This window comes from Chelonia mydas, chromosome 5 (assembly GCF_015237465.2).
Source record: "Chelonia mydas isolate rCheMyd1 chromosome 5, rCheMyd1.pri.v2, whole genome shotgun sequence".
Taxonomy (NCBI): Eukaryota; Metazoa; Chordata; order Testudines; family Cheloniidae; genus Chelonia; species Chelonia mydas.
This window is the reverse complement of record NC_051245.2, coordinates 4,879,378-4,901,017: the sequence shown is the minus strand read 5'-3', so window position 1 is coordinate 4,901,017 and position 21,640 is coordinate 4,879,378. Positions and strand designations below refer to the sequence as shown.

Genomic DNA, 21,640 nt, shown 5'->3' with positions numbered 1-21,640 from the left:
GGCATTTGATGCAGTAGCAAAGGGTGGTAACAATCTGCTGCAGACTGATTTAGCAGAAGAAGCAAAAATGAATGTTGACACTCAGTAACATTATGGCAATAATTCTCCCCGCCCCCGGGAAATATTAGTGACTGTTACAGATACTAAAACTAAGCTAGCATACCTCTGGCCCCAGTTCAGCAAAGCACTTAAGCACACGCTTAAATCCCGTTGATGTCAAAGATTAAATCCCGAAGCCAATGCCGTGCTTAAGTGCTTTGTGGAATAGGAGCTTTTATTATTATGCAGTCTTTTTATATGGGATAGAGCACTGGATTGGAACTCAGGAAACTGAGGTTCTATTCCTGGATTAGCCACTGGCCTGCTGGGTGACCCTGGCAAGTCACTTCTCTTCCTCGTGCCTCAGGTTCTCCATCTGTAAAAGGGGGATAATGATCTGAACCCCTAAGGGCCAGGACTTAATATTATTAAAAAGTAATATACCACTCCCCTTTCCAATAACTTTGGCAGTACTCATTTAACTTCCCATTCACCACTGAGAATATCCCTCAGGAAACAAACAGACCACCTCCCCCACCCGCCAAGCCCCACTCCTGGTTTGGCTGAGCACGTAGCAGGAGGCCAAGCATCTCTTGGAAGCTCCGTCTCCAGCAGCTACGGAGCTTCTCACCTGTCCTCCCCACACTTAATCCAGCTTAATGAGTCCGTTTTATTGAGGTGCTGTGTAGGCAGGACCTCCCTGGAGTCCATTTAGTTCTGCTTCTGCCTTTTGCAATAGCTGGTTCATGCAGCAAAGTCCTCCGTCTGCAACATCTCTCACCTAAGCTTCCATGGGAGGGGAGTGAAGAACCTTAGAACCCATCAGCAAAGCCCTGCTTGCTTAGAAATCTATTCCTCACTACAAAGTAAAAGCTCTGTCCACTCTCCCAGCCTGCCTGGGAGGCGCCTACCTCCCAAGATCCAGGTTTACGTGTAGTTATGGTGAGCTCCCAACGAAGTGTCACTGGAGGAATTGGGTTGTGGGTAGGTAGCCTATGCAAATAAAGCTTTGTATGGCAGCACTTTCCCCTTTTCACCAACAGAGGGAGTAGAGAGCTCTTTCTCCTTTGGGGCTTCTGACCACATAGACTATTCACAGGCGTTGGCTACATTGATACGTTCGCAGTGTCATGGCCCTTTTCTGTTTTACACTTCAGTTTTGTTATTCCTGAAAAAATAGTAAGCAGAATGTATTGTTACAAAAGTGATGCAGGGTTTTGAACTCACCCGGTAAAGAAACAGTGTGATCTATCTATGCTACATGCCTGGCCTTCTCACCTCAGTGCCTGAGCACCTCTCAGTCTTTCGTGTATTCATCCTCACACCCGCCCAGTCTGCGAGATAGGGCCGCCTATTGTCAGCCACACAGGGAGAGGAAAGATGGTCTTGGTGGCTGGGGCATTCGCTAGGGGCTTGGGAGATCTGGGTTCGATTCCCTGTTCTGGCACAGAGCCCCTGTGTGACCTGGGGCAAGTCCTGTAATTGCTCTGTGCCTCAGTTTCCCCCCATAGAAAGGGGATAATAGCACAGCCCTTCCTCATGGGGCAGGGGGCTGTGTGTGGATAAATACATTAAAGGTTGTGAGGTGATGGTGGCCATATAAGTTCCGCAGATGGACTAATTCCTGCTCTGCCCCAGACTATCTCAACTGGGTGTCCCCCAGTCCAGGCTAGCACTCTAACCTCTGAACCAGCCTTCCTCTCCTAACACAAAAGATGAGCAGCACAGCCCTTCTCCTGCGTGATTCCCCACGCATGTGGGCCACACAGCGCTGGGGGCTGGCAGAGGAGCACGACTGATGAAATGAGCTCCGGGCTTTACAGCTAGCAGCGCCTGGTGCCTGTGTGGGTGAACGCACCTCCACAGTCTCAACCCAGGGCCGAGTTAGCGAGGTCACCCCATCGGGCAGCTCTGAGCTGCCTGCCATCAGGCCAAAGAAACCCCTGGGTGATGCCTCTTGCAACCTGCCCACTCCTCGCAAAAACCCAGAACATGCACCCCTCCCCCGTCACTGCCCCAACCCCATTCCAGCCTCTCTGTCTCCTCTCTACGCTGCTCCCACCAACCCCAGGAGAAATTCTGCCGCTCTCAAGGGCTGTTGGTCTGTCCACGCCCCTTGCCAGTGTGCCAGAAGGGGGTCTGCCTTAGCCCAGCGCCCCGCTTTTTAAGTGTGAGCAGCAAGCCTCGTAGCCACTGACGGGCTGCGTCTGACCCCGAGCCTCCTGGCTGAGTGATGCCCGGACCAGGACAAGCCCGGCCAGCTGGGGCAGTGCCTTGTGCATCGCTGCCGACTTCTGCCGCTGGTGGTGGGATTTGGGCTGGGGTCTGGGGTCTTGTCTCCCAGTGACATGGGGCAGTTGGAGCTCTCTGATTGGTTAGCTGCCCCGGTTGCTCTCTCTCCCTGCTCCCCCTTCCCAAAGCCATTCATTCTCATGGAGGGTGGGTGGGGAGGAGGCAGCTAGAGAGCCCAGCAGCTGTTCTGCCCCCCACTTCTGCTCCCCTCCTGTGAGCAATCGGGACAGGATAGTGACCCTGATCTCCCCCCCTCTCCCCTTGCAGGACCTAGCCTGGGAATGGCTGGTGGGGATGAAAAGCCTCTGGAGCTGCCCCCTGAGCCTGGAAGGGGCAGAGGAGACCCCACTGCAATCCCTTCAGGCCTGTGTGGGTCGCGTGAAGAACCCCAGGAGGACCAGAGGTGAGGCTGGGAAGGGTGCACCTGATGGGGGGCTCGGGGTGCTGAACTGATGGGGGGACTGGGCAGATGTGGGGTGGGGGGATGTACAGAACTGATGTGGGGCAGAATGATGAGGGGGCTGGGTGAGGGCTGTGAGGGGAACTGGGGGACAGGATTGACGGGAGACAGAATTAATTGCTGGGCAGGGGATGGGCAGAGGTAGACAGTGGGCAACACTAATTCTCTCTCTCTCTCTCTCACACACACACACACACACACACACACACGATGGACAGGGCAGTTCAAAAACCAAGACAGGCCAAAAACCACAGTATGATCTTTTAAAAAAATTGTATGATTTTTGGAGCCAGATTTTGGCAGAATCTGATGATTTTTGCTCTCTTGAGGGTGGCATTTCTGCAGTTCTGAACTATAGTTTGTCCCACCTCTCCTCCAGACCAGGCTCCTAAATCAAATCACCCCTTTGGACTGCCCGCCCCTCCAGCACCTTGACCGTGGGTAGCCATCACCTTGGAGGTGCCGTCTCGAGCCACTCAGATGGCAGCATGCGCCCGTGTGAGCATCTGAAAATGTTGGCCTAAAGGGGCCAGAGCAAGTCACTGTGATTGCTGGGTTTAGAACAGGGGTGGGCAAACTTTTTGGCCTGAGGGCCACATCTGGGTGGGGAAATTGCTTGCAGGGCCATGAATGTAGGGTTGGGGTGTGGGAGGGGGTTTGGTGTGCAGGAAGGGGCTCAGGACAAGGGGCTGGGGCAGAGGAGGGGTGTGGGGTGTATGAGGGGGCTCAGGGAAGGGGGTTGGGGTGCAGGAGGGGGTGCACAGTGCTGGAGGGGGATCAGGGCAGTGGTGCAGGGAGGGGTGCGGAGTGCAGGAGGGGGCTCAGGGAAGGGGTTTGGGTTTAGGGAGGGGTGCGGAGTGCAGGAGGGGGCTCAGGGAAGGGGATTGGGGTGCAGGAGGGGTGCACAGTGCTGGAGGGGGCTCAGGGCAGTGGTGCAGGGAGGGTGCGGAGTGTGGGAGGGGGCTCAGGGAAGGGGTTGGGGTGCAGGGAGGGGTGCGGAGTGCAGGAGGGGGCTCAGGGAAGGGGGTTGGGGTGCAGCAGGGGTGCACAGTGCCGGAGGGGGCTCAGGGGAGTGGTGCAGGGAGGGGTGCACAGTGCAGGAGGGGGCTCAGGGAAGAGGGTTGGGGTGCAGGAGGGGTGCACAGTGCCGGAGGGGGCTCAGGCCAGTGGTGCAGGGAGGGTGCGGAGTGCAGGAGGGGGCTCAGGGAAGGGGTTTGGGTTTAGGGAGGGGTGCGGAGTGCGGGAGGGGGCTCAGGGAAGGGGGTTGGGGTGCAGGAGGGGTGCACAGTGCCGGAGGGGGCTCAGGGCAGTGGTGCAGGGAGGGGTGCGGAGTGCGGGAGGGGGCTCAGGGAAGGGGGTTGGGGCGCAGGAGGGGTGCGGAGTGCAAGAGGGGGCTCAGGGAAGAGGGTTGGGGTGCAGGAGGGGTGCACAGTGCCGGAGGGGGCTCAGGCCAGTGGTGCAGGGAGGGGTGCGGAGTGCAGGAGGGGGCTCAGGGAAGGGGTTTGGGTTTAGGGAGGGGTGCGGAGTGCGGGAGGGGGCTCAGGGAAGGGGATTGGGGTGCAGGAGGGGTGCACAGTGCCGGAGGGGGCTCAGGGCAGTGGTGCAGGGAGGGGTGCGGAGTGCGGGAGGGGGCTCAGGGAAGGGGGTTGGGGTGCAGGAGGGGTGCGGAGTGCAAGAGGGGGCTCAGGGAAGAGGGTTGGGGTGCAGGAGGGGTGCACAGTGCCGGAGGGGGCTCAGGGTAGTGGTGCAGGGAGGGGTGCGGAGTGCAGGAGGGGGCTCAGGGAAGAGGGTTGGGGTGCAGGAGGGGTGCACAGTGCCAGAGGGGGCTCAGGGCAGTGGTGCAGGGAGGGGTGCGGAGTGCGGGAGGGGGCTCAGGGAAGGGGGCTGGGGTGCAGGAGGGGTGTGAGGTGAAGCAGGGAGCTCAGGACAAGAGGTTGGGGGGCGGGGTACAGGAGGGGTTCAGGCTCTGGCTCAGCACCACTTAGCTGGAGCGGCTCTGGGGTGGCAGCGGCTCCCGGCCTGCCCCGGCCCCCCGCTGCTCCGGGAAGTGGCCGGTGCCACGTCCCTGAGGCCCCAGGGGGAGCGGGGAAGAGGGCTCCGGGCGCTGGGTACCTCCCCCAAAGCCCCCATTGCCCCCGTTCCCTGTTCCTGGCCAATGGGCGCTGCGGGGGGAGGTACCCACAGGCGAGGGCAGCGTGCAGAGCCCTCTGCCCCCCTACCCAGGGGCCACAGGGACGTGGTGCCGGCCACTTTTCGGAGCGCCGTGGGGGTGGCAATCCCATGGGCCAGATCCAAAGCCCTGAGGGGCCAGATCCGGCCCACGGGCCGTAGTTTCCCACCCCTGGTTTAGAACCCTCTCTGCTGTCCATCCCCTGCGCATCTCTGTGGTACCTGGCTCCCTCAGCCCCTACACACCATGCTCCTCTCTCCTGTCCTACAAACTACCAACCTCTCCCAGGGGCCACCTCCCAGGGGTCTCAAACTCAAGCCAGGGTGCCGGACCGGGGGGACCCACTTTTAACAAGGGTCAGCAATGGGAGGAGGGGTCAGAGAGGAGTCAGAGGGGAGTGGGGTTTGGGGGGAAGGGCGGTGCGAGGGCAGGGCCTCAGGGGGAACGGGCAGTGGGAGGGCAGGGGCTCAGGGAGAATGGGTGGTGCAGGGCCTGGGGGACGGCATGGCTTGCGGGGGCGGGGCCACAGTTTGGGCACCTGTGGTGTCCCCACCCCACTTTTAAGGTGCTTCTGCCTCTCCTTACTCAGGCTTTGCATTAATTGCTTACAGCCAGCGGGAAAGCAGTCCGAGCCCCACTCGCTGACAAAAGGGCCAGCTAGGGACGAGGATGCGGATGCGGTATTATTTGTATTGCGGTAGTGTCTAGGGGCCGTGGACCAGCCCCCGTTACGCTAGGCACTGTACAAACACCGCCGTGTTGCGTGTTGGGGTTGGAAAGGGCAGCACAGAGCCAAGGGCAAAACATTTTTTTTCTGGGCATCGATTAAAAACAACCCTGAGCCAATTGCACACGCAGCGGGGGGAGAGGGGGGGAAATACCGAGCGAGGCCTTTTATCTGCGACCATGAAAGAAAAGCAATTCTACATAACAGAGCGAAGCTCAGGGCTAAATATAGTTCCTGTGCGTTTGATACCTACTGGACAAAGAAGGGGCTCCTACCCGCACTGCTTGAGAGGGGAATGAGGAGATATACTTCTCTTAACCCCTTTGTTGCAGGCAGCTGCGTCTGGGGGCAGAGGCTTTCCCAGCAGTAGCGTTTCTCAGGACTGGCCATTCAAGTGCAGGGAACACCAGGGGGTATCAGCTGTGCTTGGCAGGGCTAAAGGGGGGGAGCAGGATTAGGGGGATGTTTCAGTCACATGAAAGTGGTTTAAGTGGAAACCTGCGGTGTAACCCTTCTGCCAGTGGGAGTGGGCAGCAAGAAAGGCCAGGTTCATTATCTCAGGAACAATATACCCAAAACCGGCTCAGGCCCCCACCCACTAACCTGGGAAAATTTCACTTTCCCCTCTGAGCACCTCTAAGAGGCAATACTTCCCCTCTCGCAAGCACAGGGGCTGAGGTAGAAAGAGTTTCTTTAATAAAAGTAACCGAGCATTAATCTGAGCCAACAGCCCAAGCCGTATTCATAAACATAAAAGCATGAGTGCAACACACCCTCCCCAGAGTACGCTGGGCAGTGGCCTTTGCTTCAGCTTCTTGAGTCCAACACCCAAGTTCTTGAGGCGTGCCGCCCCGCAACTCGCTGTGGCTGTGCCTTGTCAGCACAGAGCCAGCGTCCATAGGTACAGCTGCAGGAATTCTCCTTGGTTGGTGCCGAGCGGCTCCGACTCACGCATGCTTGGGGCAGGCTGCATGTTGGGGGAGCAGGAGGCCAGGTGTTTGGGTGTGTGGCCAGGTATATCTGCATCTCTGGGCTCAGCACAAAGCAAAGAGAATTTTACATACCCGTGTGCATGTAGCATGAAACGGGCTCCCAGGTGCAGAGTCCCCACCCCACCAGTCACCTCCTCCCCTCTCCCACACGCACCAATGCACCAAGGCCCTCTACTCGCTGCGTCCAGGCATTTCTCCTCCCCCCATTCCATCCATCCTCTCTTCTTGCTGAGGCTCCCTGTCTCCGGGCTCCCCCATCCCAGCAGATTAGGTTGGGCTGAGCAGGCTCTACCTGCTGCTGCTGCTTCTCTCACCTTGCCCTGGGTTCCTCCCCCTGCACCCGCTGGGTACCTCACTGGAAAGTTGCGGGGAGGGCAGGTGCTGCCTGGGGGTCAGTCAGGAGCCTTAGCCCATCTCCCCATGCCCTGCCTGAATGCCAAGAAAGCTGGAGTCTCCTTGGGGAGGCCTGAAATCCAGAGTCTTTAGCCCAAAGCTGCCACAGGTTAGGCAGGTGTGCAATCAGGGCACCTTCCCTGGGCACTGCGCTAGTGCCCAGAGCCTGGGGGGACCTTTTCGAAGGGGCAGCGAGTGCGGCCGTTGAAGTATCCAGCATCCCCAGCAGCATCATGTCTGTCTCTTCCCTATGCAGTGTATCACCTGCGGCCACTCCCATGCAGGTGCCCCATCCCGCTCACCACACCTCTGTTTGTGGGTGTGGAGTGCTGGGGCAGCCTCCCGCGTGAGTGCCACCCCCTTTATGGGCTGCAGCATGAAGAATCGGGCAGTCGCTTCTCAGCCAAAGCCCCACAGATCTTTACCTTGTGAGTGATTATAATAAATCAGGATGCAAACGGAGACAACACCCTTCTAAACCCAATAGCCCTAAGATTTAACCTTCCCCTGAGTTTCCCACAGGTAAGGTGTGTTATTATTTCTGTTATCATAGCTCTTAGGTGCCCTACTTATTGACTTAGCCCTCCACTGTGCTCTATAGCCCATACCCCAAAGAGCTTACAATTTGAGTATAAGGACAGCGACAACAGCCGGGCAATAGCAGCTGGCAGCACGGACCAATCGGAGGCGGGAGCTGATATTTCAATACTGAGTAAGAGATCATGTCCATGTCACTTTGATGTCAATTTATAAATTACTTGCTGCATGGACTGGGTCTTCTTCCCTGCTCCGCGCCATACTGTAGGTGTCTCACAAACTATGAGGCTCAGCCATAGAAACAGTGACGTTTTGGATGGGAAAGCAGCCCTCTGATAGCCAGCCACTAGAGAAGGGATGGTCCCGTGGTTGGAGTGATACCTGCCACCCTAGGAGACCTGGCTTCAAGTCCCTGCTCCACCAAACTTCCTCGGGTGACTCACTTAAGAATTTCTGTTCCGGGGTCCCCATCTGCAAATTGAAGCTGAGGGCACTGTCCCACCTCGTAGTGGTGTTCAAAGGGAAATACTAGGTGAGGTGCTCTGATACCCTTTGGGACAACAGGGGCCATATAAGCACCTTTGATTGATAGTTCTCCCTCTCCTCTGGGTGTCAAGGCAGGATCATTCCCTCTTGGGCATTTAGTTTTAAGTCTCTCAAGCGATGAGGTTTCCACCCCCTCCGCAGGGAGACTGTTTCACAGCTTATGTCTCACCCCCAGAAGGGCTTTCCCTTGATACTCCACCTACATTTTCCCTTTCCTAACCTAGAATCATAGAATATCAGGGTTGGAAGGGACCTCAGGAAGTCATCTAGTCCAACCCCCTGCTCAAAGCAGGACCAATCCCCAATTTTTGCCCCATATACCTAAATGGCCCCCTCAAGGATTGAACTCACAACTGTGGGTTTAGCAGGCCAAAGCTCAAACCACTGAGCTATCCCTCCCCCCAACCTAATCCTGTTGCTTCCAGTCAGATGCCCCTGTAACAACCTCAGCGATTCCCATTCTTCTACAACCTTTGCAGCCTTCAAATATTCACCGATGATGATCATCTCCCACCCCCACTGGGCCCAGCCTCGCAGGTCTCACTCACAGGAGTGCTCCGACTGAAGTCAATGGATGATGCAGGGGAACAAGAGCTGCTGAATCAAGGCTTTAATCACCATCTCTGAGCCAAGATATATGTATTCAGCCCTTCCAACCTTTCCTCACGAGTCATTTCATTCAGCCACCGCTGTCTTTTGCTTTGCTATGCCCAAATTCCTTTCAGGTACAGTTAATGAGGTGCCCATAACAGAAGAGATGGCTGGGGCTATGGAGTAGGGCACTGGATTGGGATTTGGGAGATCTGGATTTTGTTATCAGCTCTGCTACTGTCCTATTGGGTGACCACCGGCAAGACACTATACCTCTGTGTGCCCACTCTTTGCCTGCCTCATCATTCAGCCTGTCAGCTCTTTGGGGAAGGGACCATTTCTCACTATCTACATTTGTACAGCACAATACCCCCGCACCTGGGGGCCCTATGTGCTATTGTAATACAGTAACTCCTGACTTAAAGTCATCCTGGTTATTAGCATTGTTTCGTTGCTGATCAATTAGGGAACATGCTCATTTAAAGTTACGCAATGCTCCCTTATAACGTTGTTTGGCAGCCGCCTGCTTTGTCCACTGCTTGCAGAAAGAGCAGCCCGTTGGAGCCAGCTGGTGGGGGCTTGGAACCAGGGTGGGCCGGCAGCCCCCCATCAGCTCCCCGCTCCCCAAAGTTCCCTGTGCGGCAGCCACCCAGAAGGCTATCAATTGCCGGGCAGTTCAGCTGTCCATGGGGCGGGGTGGGGAGAGACACAACAGGGCTCAGGACGGAGAGAGCTTGCTGATAGCAGCTGCTGTCTCAGCTTCCTGATCTACTTAAAAAGGCAGTGTACTTAGAGTGTGGTCAGCGTACTTAAAGGGGCAATGCGCATCTCTCTGCCTTGTCTAGTGTGAGGCTACATTAACAACAATGAGTTAACCCTTGGGGGCTCAGCCGAGCTAGTTCATCATTTAGCAGTAAGGCATTCCCTGGGAAATATCCCCCCTCTGACTTCACCTCAACCAAGCTTCACAATCATCATTGCTGTGTACAGTATTAAATTGTTTAAAACTTATACTGTATATATATATATATAATATAGTCTTTTGTCTGGTGAAAAAAATTTCCCTGGAACCTAATCCCTCCTATTTACATTAATTCTTATGGGGAAATTGGATTAGCTGAACATCATTTCGCTTAAAGTCACATTTTTCAGGAACATAACTATAATGTTAAGCGAGGAGTTACTGTCCAAAGAGAAGGTCTAGCTATACCAGATCCAGATAGAGTAGAACTTACTCCCAGCTCTGTACCATATACACAGCCCCAAATGACACCCCTCTATTCTGCAGCCACCTCATCCTTCAAACCCATCTGTAATTTACCACCCACTCTCAGCCCTGCGTCTCTTTCAGCTCCATTGCTTTCCAAGCTCATGCTTCCCATTGAAGAGCTCCAGTCTGGAGCTTGCATGGGGGTTTGTGTAACACAGACAGCTGGCTGCAGCTTTACCCTTTTCAATATAATGGCAGTTGTTCTTGGTGTACGGTGCCTCTCACACTGAAGGAAGGAGGCGAAGCAAAGGGGTTGAAAGTATCTTTTATTCAAAATGAATAGTTTGAAACATGATACATCAGTGATCATGTGACCCTCCCCCTCCAAAAAAATTAATGTTAAACAAAATGCAAACATTCCCCTCTGGTTTTGGTTAGTGGGAGTGATGTCCATTTGGAAAAAGGCAGGGCCAAGTTTCATACACACAGAAATAAGAGAAGTCAGGAGAGAAACGCTATTTGCAGCAAAGGAGCTCTGCCCAGGTTCTTAAATTAAAGTTTAATCATCATCTACTCTTCACGTAGATAGCAGTTTTGAAATTTGACAGCCAGCGTTGCAGCAGAAACATGGACTGGGGCTGGATTGGTGGCATAAGTGAATTGTGTTGTTTTGCCCCAGGTGTATGCCATGTTTTTTCCCCAGCACTCAGCTGTAAGTGAAACCTGTCATGTTAAAATAGAAAATGCACCCAGCGCTGTAAATAAGCAAGTGGTCAGGGCCCCAAGTGATTTTCTGGACTGTTATTGTGAATCAGAGAAAGAGCCTTTCTTCTTGCTTGACCAAAAATATGGCCCTCAACCGAGTAAGGTACTTCAGCCTTGGGCCTAGCTTTAAGCCAATAAATAGTCCCATTAAAGACAAGTGCATGCTTTGATACCTTGCTAAATCCTGGGCATGGTGCATTCTCTGGGCTACATTCTGTTCTCACTTTCACCAGTGCTGAATAACTCCAGCGTCAGCTGGGCTATTCCCTAGTCACACAATGGAACTGGGAGCAAAACTGCCTCTTCTTTCCCTTCGCTCTGTTGATCTTCCAAAAGAAAATGGCACAGGGAACTTCCCCTTATCCTGTGGAAGAAGGATCGTCTATAGGCCAGCCCTAAAGGTACATCTTTCCTTGTCTGCAGAGCTCACGAAGGAACAAAACCCTCCAACAAACCAAACAGATCCATGTTTTACGACGGACCATTTATACATCAAGCCCTGACCCCTGAGAAATTAGATGGGGGTGTACGGTAGGGTGGGAAGGAAAACGAGCCTGATTCTCTGAGGTTTTTACATTTTAAAAAGAGCAATTAAAAAGGCCTTGTGACTCAGATTTAATTTTATAGAACATCAGGTGTGAAAGTAACCTACAACCTACATTCATCACTGGTGATGCAATTGTTCCCACGAAGTTGTTGCAGACGGACCTAGGTAGTTAAAATTCCCTTTATCCTCCCGAAGCTGTTTCAGTTAACAGGAGTGTTGCGTTGTTTCTTCAGTAATTAAGAGAGTTAGAAAACTGGTTAAAATGAACAATAGAATCTGACTTGCAAAGGCATGTGCAGATTTATAGCATTGTGCAAAACCAATACAGTAGTGCAGGATTAAAATAAAATTATAATACAAACATAATCTGAGCCACCCCTGCATCAGGCCCAACTGCAGCTCAGCCACTCCCAGAAGTAGGGCTAGACAGACATTTGGGTGGCAAATCTGAACCAGTCCACCCAACTCCATCTCAACAGGTATTTCCTTGACCCTGGGTTTTGTGCAGTTACCCACCTTACAAGCCAAGAACAATCTATGTCACTTCATCCCTTTTAGTGGTACAGTAAGTAGAATTCAAGCTACGGGACATTCCAGTGTGGAACCCTTGCATTCGGAAAGGATCTGAATCAATCCATTCCCAGTCCCTCCTAGTTCAGAGCAGGGAAGTGGAACTTCAAGACAGACACCTTTTTGGTCCCGTTTCCTTCCCCCCCATCAGGTTGCTCGGTATCATTAAGGAGCTGAGCCACTTCCCATTTTGTTTTCGGGAGGTAGGAGAAGGCCGGCTGAGAAACGAGTTCTACGTAGCAATGCTGACGCTCCTCCGAACGCCAGTTCTGCACCGGGCGGAGGTTGCCACAGAACCTGGGGAGGTATTTGTGCTGCTGTCCAGCTGCCTGCAACACGTGTTCAACCGCTTCTTCTGTAGCTTCCTGACAGCTATTTCACTTGGTCTCCCAGCCGCTGTGGCATTTGGTGGAGAAATAAGGATGCTCTCATGTTACTAACATTTCTTCCTAATCAGTTAAATTACATAGTTCAACTTTCAATAATAAAATTCTTTCCTTTGAAGGGGAGGATGTGTCTTTAGGGAACTTGGATGTACCTAAGCTGTGATGAGTTTTCTGGCTGAGTTCCTTTGTGGCCTTCACAACAGTGACCCAGTTAAGCGTCTAAAACCATCTTTGCACAACCACTAGGATCCAGCTCCATTAAACAGACTTCACATACTATTGCTCACATTCTCACTCCCTAGTCAACCTCTACACAGCGAAGAGGAAGTTATAAAGTACCCTGGAATTCCAGCTGCTAGTTATTTCTGGGTGTTCTACCTTGAGGAGCAGCCTGTGGTTAATTGAGGTATCTGGTGACACAGGGGCCATGGTTCTACGTTTGGTCTCATTTCTGCAGCCCCATTGCTTCAATGGTGGCAGGAAACGAAAAGTGCAATAATCTTATGGAGAGGTTCAAATGTTTCCTGCCACCACGCATGAAAACTTTTCACTGAAGAGTTCCCCAGCCAGCTGGAATCTCTGGAACAGGGATTTGTGCAGCTGAAGTCTTCAGGCTCACACTGAAAGCACAGCCAGGCACGTTCTCCCCCTTTAGGATTCCCTCCCCCACCCATACCCCAGATTTTCTGCACTGGAGACAGCTGGTTTGTAGGGACACTGTCATGTCTATCACTCCTCTTGGATAAAGGGAGGGTTGGGTCATTTCACCAGTCAATATAGCCAAACCCCATGCTAGCAGAGGATGCCAAGGGATTAATGGTGCAAGGCTGCTCTGGTCAATTTGTACACAGAGACCTTATGCCCTGTACTCAGGATCTCTGATCTTATATAGATGCTGCAGCAAAGCTGCCCTCCCAAGAATCCTTCCCCAAAACTATGCATACGTCTAACCAAAGGAAACCCCCCCACAAGAGTTGAAAATGAGGCACAGTTAGGAGTCCTCCAAGACATAGCCTTGACATATTTTCAGTGCTTAAATCAGTTTGTTACGTTTCAAGTCGCACCATCAAGGAGTGGGTCTAACCTGGGGCATCCAAACTATGCAAGAGCAAGCTGCTAATGTAGCCTTTGGGATGAGCTCAGGCCGAGCACCTACATTGCACATTTAAGCTTAAACCACTTGAATTAGAGACAGAGCACACAGCATTCGTTTGCACCTGCATCTTCCTTGATAGGAGACTAGAACAAGGTGGCTGCTGGAATTCACCAGCAGCAACTCAGCTCTTGCCTTGCAGTCCCAGGGCCAAATCCTGCGAAGGATGAACTCAGGAGCCATAACTCCCATTGACTTCAATGGTGCAAGATCAAGCCCCTAGGACAACAGTGGCTGCTATCTCAGCCAACCCCCGGCACTGAACTGGGGACTTCCAGAGCTAACACCACAAGTCTCTACAGCGTGAGACAGAGAGCTAGGCTTCATAGGAGGGGCAGCGGTAGACTCACATCCTCTGTGGCTCAGGTACAGAGGACAAAGGGTAACACTCATTCACAGGTCGGTTAGAATTGCATTTTACCTTCGGGCCAAAACTTCAGATTTCCTACTTCGAGAGTGACATGGGGCCAAGTTTTCCAAAGTGCTCAGCTCTCAACGGCTTCCACTGAGCCACTTCGTTTAGGTGCCTACATGGGAGCTAGTGAGCGTTGGGCTTTTTAAAAATAGCAACAAACAGAAAAACTGACCCAAGAAACTTTAGACAAAATGGAGACCGTTAGAAGAGACTGTCCATGCAATATGAGCTTAATCGGACTAGGAATACCACAACCTTTGCTTGGAAACAATGGAGAAGCCCGATCGGCACAGCCCTGTTCAGTGCAAACGTCATTGCTTTTCACATGGATACGTAGGTCGGCAGCAAAAGTGGTGGATCTGTTTGTGTGCGGCGGGCAGGCACCTGCAGTCTCAGGGGAGTGTCACATGCACCTTTCGAGAGGTTATTTTGCTTCTGGCCATTCCTCTGACAAATAACCAAGCTGCAAGCACATCTTTAAAAGGGGAAAGAGAAGTATCGGCAGGATAGGTGTGTAACAAAGAAATCCATCTTACTCCCTTGAAAGAAAATACACCGTGTGAACGTTGTTGCTCTATGGGGAACAGTGTTAACAGCAGAGACGGTGCTCTAGGAGGAGATCCTTCCAGTAGATATTAGCAACGGGCTAGGACGCAATAATGTAGCCTGCCCGGTGAAGTAACATACAGTTAAAATACTTGCAGGTAAATCGAGTAGCCGGGCCCGCCGGGTACTCGAGAGAGTAGGGGGGTTGGGCATTTGAGTCCAGACCAATGCTGGACTAAGGAATAAAATATATAGTTTGATTTATCTTCTTAAAAAAGTCATTTTTAAATAATATTTGCCACATTATAAAATGTAAGGCTAGTTGTGCTATAGTAACCCATTGCTTCCCATGTTCTAATCTTTCCCTGTTCCCTTCCAACATTGCTTTCACCCCTGGGATCAGAGCTGTCCTCCCTTTGTTCAGCTGCAGGCCATCTTGGCAACTTGCAACAACTCCAGGACTGCATTTCACTCGCATTAAAACTGAGCCGACTGCAGCTGCCCTCGCGTTGGGGAGAGGCATGGCCCAGGAACTACGGGCCCCAGCATGCACTGCTTCCTGTTGAAGCATGCAGCCTTTCATTGAGCTCAAGATGGAGCATTGCACTATGGGATTTGGATTCATAGGCTGCACCTAGAAGAGGGGGGCCTTTGGCAAACATTGTAGGCCCCCCAGGGGCCACGTTTCTAAAGGAGAAATAAAATAATTAAAAAATACCAAAACAAATACATGCTGCACAGCTAAAAACCCAGGGGTGCGTTGACCTCTTGAACTCAGAGATTTGAAAAGGCCTCGGCTTCCTGTATGCATCTTGTGATGCTATGATTCCTCCTGCATTTATATATACACCATAGCCCAAACTGGAGCGCGTCTCATTGACAAAATAGAGGAGATTTAAAAAACAAAAGTCCTGTTAGTTTCCCATTCCCCTACAGCACCCCCCCAAAGAAACGCACTGTGCATTTAGAATTATTTGTTTTAAGATCCTAAAGTAAGGCATGGTTACCACAAAGATTAGAGTGGACGGAGGAGTCTGTTAAGATACCCAGAGGAAATAAGCAACTTCGTCCAAGTCAACGGGATAGTCTGTTAACAGGACTGGGGTCTTCTCAAACAGCTCCCCTTTGTAACTGCGCCATTTGCCGGCCGGGAGGTACACATCTCGCTCTTGCTTGCCCAGCTCCAGGACAGGGGCCACCATGAGGGTGTCCCCAATGAGGAACTGGGAGTCGATCTTGTGAGCAAATTCATCCCTGGGAGAAATCCACCAGATGGGCCGTATGATGGGGTCTCCCGTGTCGGTAACCTCCCCAGCCAGCTCCAACAGGAGAGGGGCAACCAGGGACTCATGCAGCTCTGTGAATTTCTGTGCAATCTCAATCACTGACTTGTCGTAGAGCCAGGGGGGTATGGAAAACTGCATGGAGGGCATGAAGGCCGACAGTTCCAGCCAGCGGATGTACAGCTCCTGGTCCGGGATTTCAACAGCACCTTCCGTCTTGTTGGGGAAAAAATTCCCACCGATCATGTCAGCTGAAATGAAAGGGTACCCCAGCATGCTAATGGTGAGCACGGTAGGGATCAAGGACTTGAGGCCAAGCTCATATCCCCAAACCGAGTCGCGGTCGATGATGCGGAAGAAGCACGAGATGTTTTGGGACTGGTAGCCGACCCTGACTTCGGCGAGCTCGTAGAACGGAATGGCCATTTCCGTGTACCGTCTGGACCAGATGCTGGGATCCGACAAGGGCCTGAAGGTGCTGAACTGCTTTGGAAGGTAGCTTACCTCACCAGCGTCAAATTTAAAGGACGCTATGCCGTACTTTGACCGCAGTTGTTTCAGGTGGCTCTGAAACCACTCCCTGGCTGTGGGATTGGTAAAATCCAATATGGCCCCAATGCCATTCCACCACTTCACCATCGCGGGGAGTTTCCCTGTCGGCTCCTTGATAAAGAGCTGCTGCTCTATCCCCACTCCAAAATTGGAGGAATTGTAGTTTATAAAGGGATGCGTCCACAGGGTAACTTTAAATCCCTCTTCTTTCAGCGTTTTGAACATTTCTGTCACATTAGGGAACTTTACCGGATCAAAGTCAAAATCGCCATAAGTCTGTGTGTACATGTCATCAATTTCAATATGGCTGCAATTAAACCAGTACTTTTTAATCTTTTCTGCAAAATCTAAAAGTTTATCCTGGTCAATATGATTTTTGTACAGAGCCCATGTAGACCAGATGGGGTACCGGAAGGCGTTTTCTGATGGGATCTTAGAAGGCTTGTTAAAGTACCTGCGCACCATGTATTTGTGAATGGAGGTCACATCCGAGCCGACGCAGACACGGTAGCTTAGTTCCGGGAAAGGCTGCTGCCCAAGGGGAGGTCTGTAGGGAGAATCCTTATACCTGGCCTGAAAGAAGAGCGACCGTTCACTGGCGTTAAACCCCAGGTGGAAGGGCACCGAGTCGTTGATCTTTATAGCCACCGCTTTCGAGGACAGCCAGTACCTTTCCAAGATGCCTCCAAAGCTGCCCCTGTTGGAATACACATCGCTCGTCACAAAGGGCATGGGCTCCTGGTACCCTGGGAGTCTGATTGGCCAGTGCTGGACGCTCATTTCACAGCCCCCGTACCAATGAGCGTCCTCCCAAAACATGGTGTGCTCGACCACCGTGTCTACCACAAACTCCTCCCAGCGGACGCGGTAGCACATCACCGTGTCCTTGGGCTTGACTGTCTGAATGAAGAAATTCAGCTTCCCTCTGTCTGATCTGGTGCAGCTTAAAATCTCCCCTTCTTTCGAGCAGGACTCCAGATCGAGGGTGCCCGACTGAAAGGCCAGTCTGAAGACCACCTCCCCGTTGTGGTTTTTGATGATGAACCCATCCTTCCTCAGGTCCATCAATTCCGTCTTTAGCCGCTCCGCCTTCCTGAGAGACGCCGTGTAGTAGCACCAAGCCACCACCGCCGCAATGAACAAGATGAGCCCGACGACTATTGCACCAATCATTGGCTTCAGCTCCTTGGACGGCTTCGGCTTCACCAGGTTGAAGTTTTCCGGCAGGAATGTGTACATGATGCTATTCTTTCTGAAGTGCTCGCTCCTAAACAACAACAAGACGGCTGATTTTAACAAAGCCGAAAACGCTTAGTTACTTCTGGTAGAGTCCTTGTCAGGCTTTCAAAAAAAGGAAAGGAACAGTGGTGTATGCAGCTGTGATTTCTTCTCCAGATCCCTTCAACCCCTGAACAGTGGTGTCTGAAACAGAAGGGGAAAAAATACATATAAGCATCCTCTAAGTCAGGTGTGGGCAAACTTTTTGGCCCGAGGGCCACATCGGCGTTGCAAAACTGTATGGAGGGCCAGGTAGGGAAGGCTGTGCCTCCCCAAACAGCCTGGCCCCTGCCCCCTATCCACCCCCTCCAACTTACCGACCCCTGACTGCCCCCCTCAGAACCCCTGACCCATCCAACCCCCTTGCTCCTTGTCCCCTGACTGCTCCCTCCTGGGACCCCCCACCTCTAACCGCCCCCTGGGACCCCACCCCGCCCAACCCCTCCCCCCCCCCCCCCCCCGCTCCCTGTCCCCTGACTGCCGCGCTCCCTATCCACACCCCCGCCTCCTGACAGGCCGTCCGGGACTTCCATGCCTAACCACACCCCCGCTGCTCCCTGTCCCCTGACCGCCCCGACCCATATCCAAACCCCTGCCCCTGACAGGGCCCCTGGGACACCCGCGCCTATCCAACCCCACCCCATTCCCCGTCCCATGACTGCTCCCTGCATCCAACTGCTCCCTGCCCCCTTACCATGCCAGAGCCGGCCACGCTGCCCGGCAGGAGTGGTGGGCCAGGGCACTGGCGGCGCGGCGCACTGAGGCTGCGGGGGAGGGGGGACAGCAGGGGAGGGGCCAGGGGCTAGCCTCCCCGGCCGGGAGCTCAGGAGCTGGGCAGGATGGTCCCGCGGGCCGGATGTAGCCCGTGGGCCATAGATCAGAGGTGGGTAAACTAAGTCAAATATATTACAGTAGAACGTAAAGATCAAGCAATAATGGGGCCCGTTTGCGCCAGGCACTGTACAAATGGAGTAGGAGGCAGTCCCTGTCCTGAAGAGCTAACAATCTAAAACAGACAAGGGTGGCGAAGGAGGAGAACCATCCAAGCAGAGTCAACAACGTGATGGAAGCAAATGGCATGTTAATGACACGGAGAGAGAGAGAGAGAGTGAGTGTGTGTGTGTATGTGTGTGTTTAGTTAGGAGGGGGATCAGCTAAGTGGAAAGCAAAGCGCATGGAGAGGGGACATTGAAGGAAAAGGGGGACAGGGCTGGGGAGAAGAGGGTAAGAGGGTAGATGTGGAGTGAAGTAGAGGTGAAAAGACTCTGTGGAAGGCAGAAAGGATGAGCATACAGCCAAATCAGCACAGGGCAGAGGAAGTCCCGTCAAAACTTTAGAAAATGTGCTGGATGTCCCAAGGTCCCTGCTTTGGCTGCTTCTGCTCCTACTGGCTAAAGCGGTGGTCCCCAAACTGTGGGGGTGCAGAGGAACATTTGTGGGGGGAGCATGGTGGGGCCTGGGCCAGCCCCCATGGGTGGCAGGGAGGGAGCACCACCAGCCCTGCTCCAACCCCAGCTCCTGGTTATGGCTCTGCTCCTGGCCCCGTCCCCAGCCCTGACCCCAGGCCCAGCCCCGGCTGCGGCTCCGCACCGGCTGTGGCCCTGGCTGCCGGCTTGGCCTCAGCTTCCTTCCAGCTGCGGCCCCAGCTCCACTCCCGCTCCCAGCCCTGCCCCCAGCTGCGGCCAGCCCAGGTCTCAACCTTTGGCTCCCGGCCTGGCTGCGACTCCAGCCCCAGCCTTGGCCCCCGGCCCTGACCCTGCTCCCAGCCACGGCCCCAGCCCCAGCTGTGGCCACACTTCCCAGTCCTGGGGGGCGTGAGGTAAAAAGTTTGGGAACACTGCCAAAGGCAAATGCAGTTTTCATGTCAAACTGACTCAAAACTGACCACCGCATTTCCATTCGGTTTAGCAGACCAAAACAATCTTTCGATTCGGGACTGTCAAAACATTTACCAAAAACATTACCAACGTTTCTTTTTACCAAAAATTGTCAAAACATTACCAAATATTTTTGATTCAGAAGTTTCCATTGAAATACCAATTTCTTTCATTCAATGATTCCATCCAGTTTGGGATTAAAACAAATGTTGAAACACCAGAATTTCCTGTAAAACAAAAATTCTGATTTTTGTTTAGCGGTAGCCAGACTGCATGTGTGTTGAAGGGAAGACGTTAATCAGAGAAACACGGCACTAGGCCTTTCTAGTTTTAAAGGTCTGGATTAAGGGATTAGCTTGCCTAAAACTAGAGGCCAAACTGAAAAGTTTACACACCTTTATTGGGCAGTGCTAATTAACAGCCACAGAAGAGTAAGCAGGTGATGATCTCCAAGCAACCAAACTTAATTTTATCTACGTCTAAGGGCATGGCTACACTTGCAGATGTAGAGCGCTTTGAGTTAAACCCACCTTCGGAGAGCGCAGTAGGAAAAGCGCTGCAGTCTGTCCACACTGACAGCTGCAAACACACTGGCGTGGCCACATTTGCGGCATTTGGAGTGGTGCATTATGGGCAGCTATCCCACAGAGCACCTCTTCCCATTGTGGCGCTGTGGCTTGTGGGAAGGGGGCAGGGGGTGCAAGGCATTCTGGGTCCTGTCCCAAAGCCCCATGATGCATCAGTTTGCATCCCAGCAACCCCTCTTCTTCCGTTCACAATTGGCGCCATCTTTCAACGTTTTTTGTACCATGAGCGCTGTCTTCCCTTTCGGTCTGCGGGAATGGAGCCCGAACTGCTGAGGAGTCTGCTGACGAGTCTTGCCAGCATGTCACGTTTGGCAGTTGAGTTATTCCTTAGGATCCAAAGTGACAGTGAGGACTCAGACGATGATATCGACGTGAGTAACGCATAGGACACGAGATTGCTTGTGGCATTCACGGACGTGCTCACCACCATGGAATGCCACGTTTGGGCTCGGGAAACGAGCCCTGAGTGGTGGGATCACGTCGTCAGGCAAATCTGGGATAACGAGCAGTGGCTGCAGAACTTTCGGATGAGAAAAGCCACTTTCATGGGGCTGTGTGAGGAGCTCGCCCCCACCCTGCGGCGCAAGGACACGAGATTGAGAGCTGCCCTGACAGTGGAGAAGCAGGTGGCTATTGCAATCTGGAAGCTGGCAACTCCAGACAGCTACCGATCGGTCGCTAACCAGTTTGGAGTGGGGAAGTCAACCGTTGGAATCGTATTGATGCAAGTTTGCAGGGCCATTAATTGCATCCTGCTCAAAAGAACTGTGACTCCGGGTAACGTGCATGACATTGTGGCCGGCTTTGCACCAATGGATTTCCCTAACTGCGGAGGGGCGACAGATGGGACGCATATTCCAATTCTGGCACCAGCCCGCCTAGCCTCCGAGTACGTTAATCGGAAGGGGTATTTCTCGATGGTTCTCCAGGCGCTTGTGGATCACCATGGGCATTTCATGGACATTAACACAGGCTGGCCTGGAAAGGTGCCTGACGCACGCATCTTTCGGAACACTGGCCTGTTCAGGAAGCTGCAAGCCAGGACTTTTTTCCCCGGACCAGAAGATCACCGTAGGAGAATGCCCATTGTGATCCTTGGAGACCCCGCTTACCCTTTAATGCCGTGGCTCATGAAACCCTACACAGGGAGCCTTGACAGCAGCAAGGAGCAGTTCAACAACTGGCTGAGCCGGTGCAGGATGACTGTGGAGTGTGCTTTTGGTCGTTTAAAGGGTCGCTGGTGCTCTCTGTATGGGAAGTTGGTCCTGGCTGATAACAGCATCTCTGCGGTTATATCCGCGTGCTGTACCCTCCATAACATTTGTGAAGAGAAGGGTGAAAGATTCACTCAGGCATGGAAATCGCAGATTCAACACCTGGAGGCTGAATTTGAACAGCCAGAGAGCAGAGCTACTAGAGGGGCCCAGCGCGGGGCTGCAAGGATTAGGGATGCCTTGAGGGAGCAATTTGAGGCTGAAAGCCACCAGTAATGTCTGGCGCCCTGCACGAGAGTGAAGTGCAGTGGTTCCAATGTTCGTAGGAATCTGTGTTTGCTACTCTGACTTGCAGTGCCTGTTGCTTTCCTGGGCTAAGGTATCTTTTACGTTATGCAATAATAAAGAAATTTTCAAAGCAAAAAAATCCATTTAATGAAAAGAAACAGAACTGCTTGGGAAACAGGAAAGGGCAAGGGGGTGGGGTGGGGAACGGTACAATCACAGATT

General features: G+C 52.9%; 1 protein-coding gene across 4 annotated transcripts in view; it reads right to left on the bottom strand.

The window, feature by feature from the left end:
* Positions 1-10,796: 10,796 nt before the first annotated feature.
* MYORG (myogenesis regulating glycosidase (putative)) overlaps positions 10,797-21,640 on the bottom strand; it is a 36,475-nt gene continuing 25,631 nt past the window's right edge. For all 4 annotated transcript variants that reach the window (XM_037902780.2, XM_043547270.1, XM_043547269.1 and 1 more), the window contains one exon: positions 10,797-17,596. In XM_037902780.2, the coding sequence (XP_037758708.1) occupies positions 15,377-17,413 (2,037 nt within the window). In that variant the 5' untranslated portion in view covers positions 17,414-17,596 and the 3' untranslated portion in view covers positions 10,797-15,376. The remainder of the gene's footprint in view (positions 17,597-21,640) is intronic.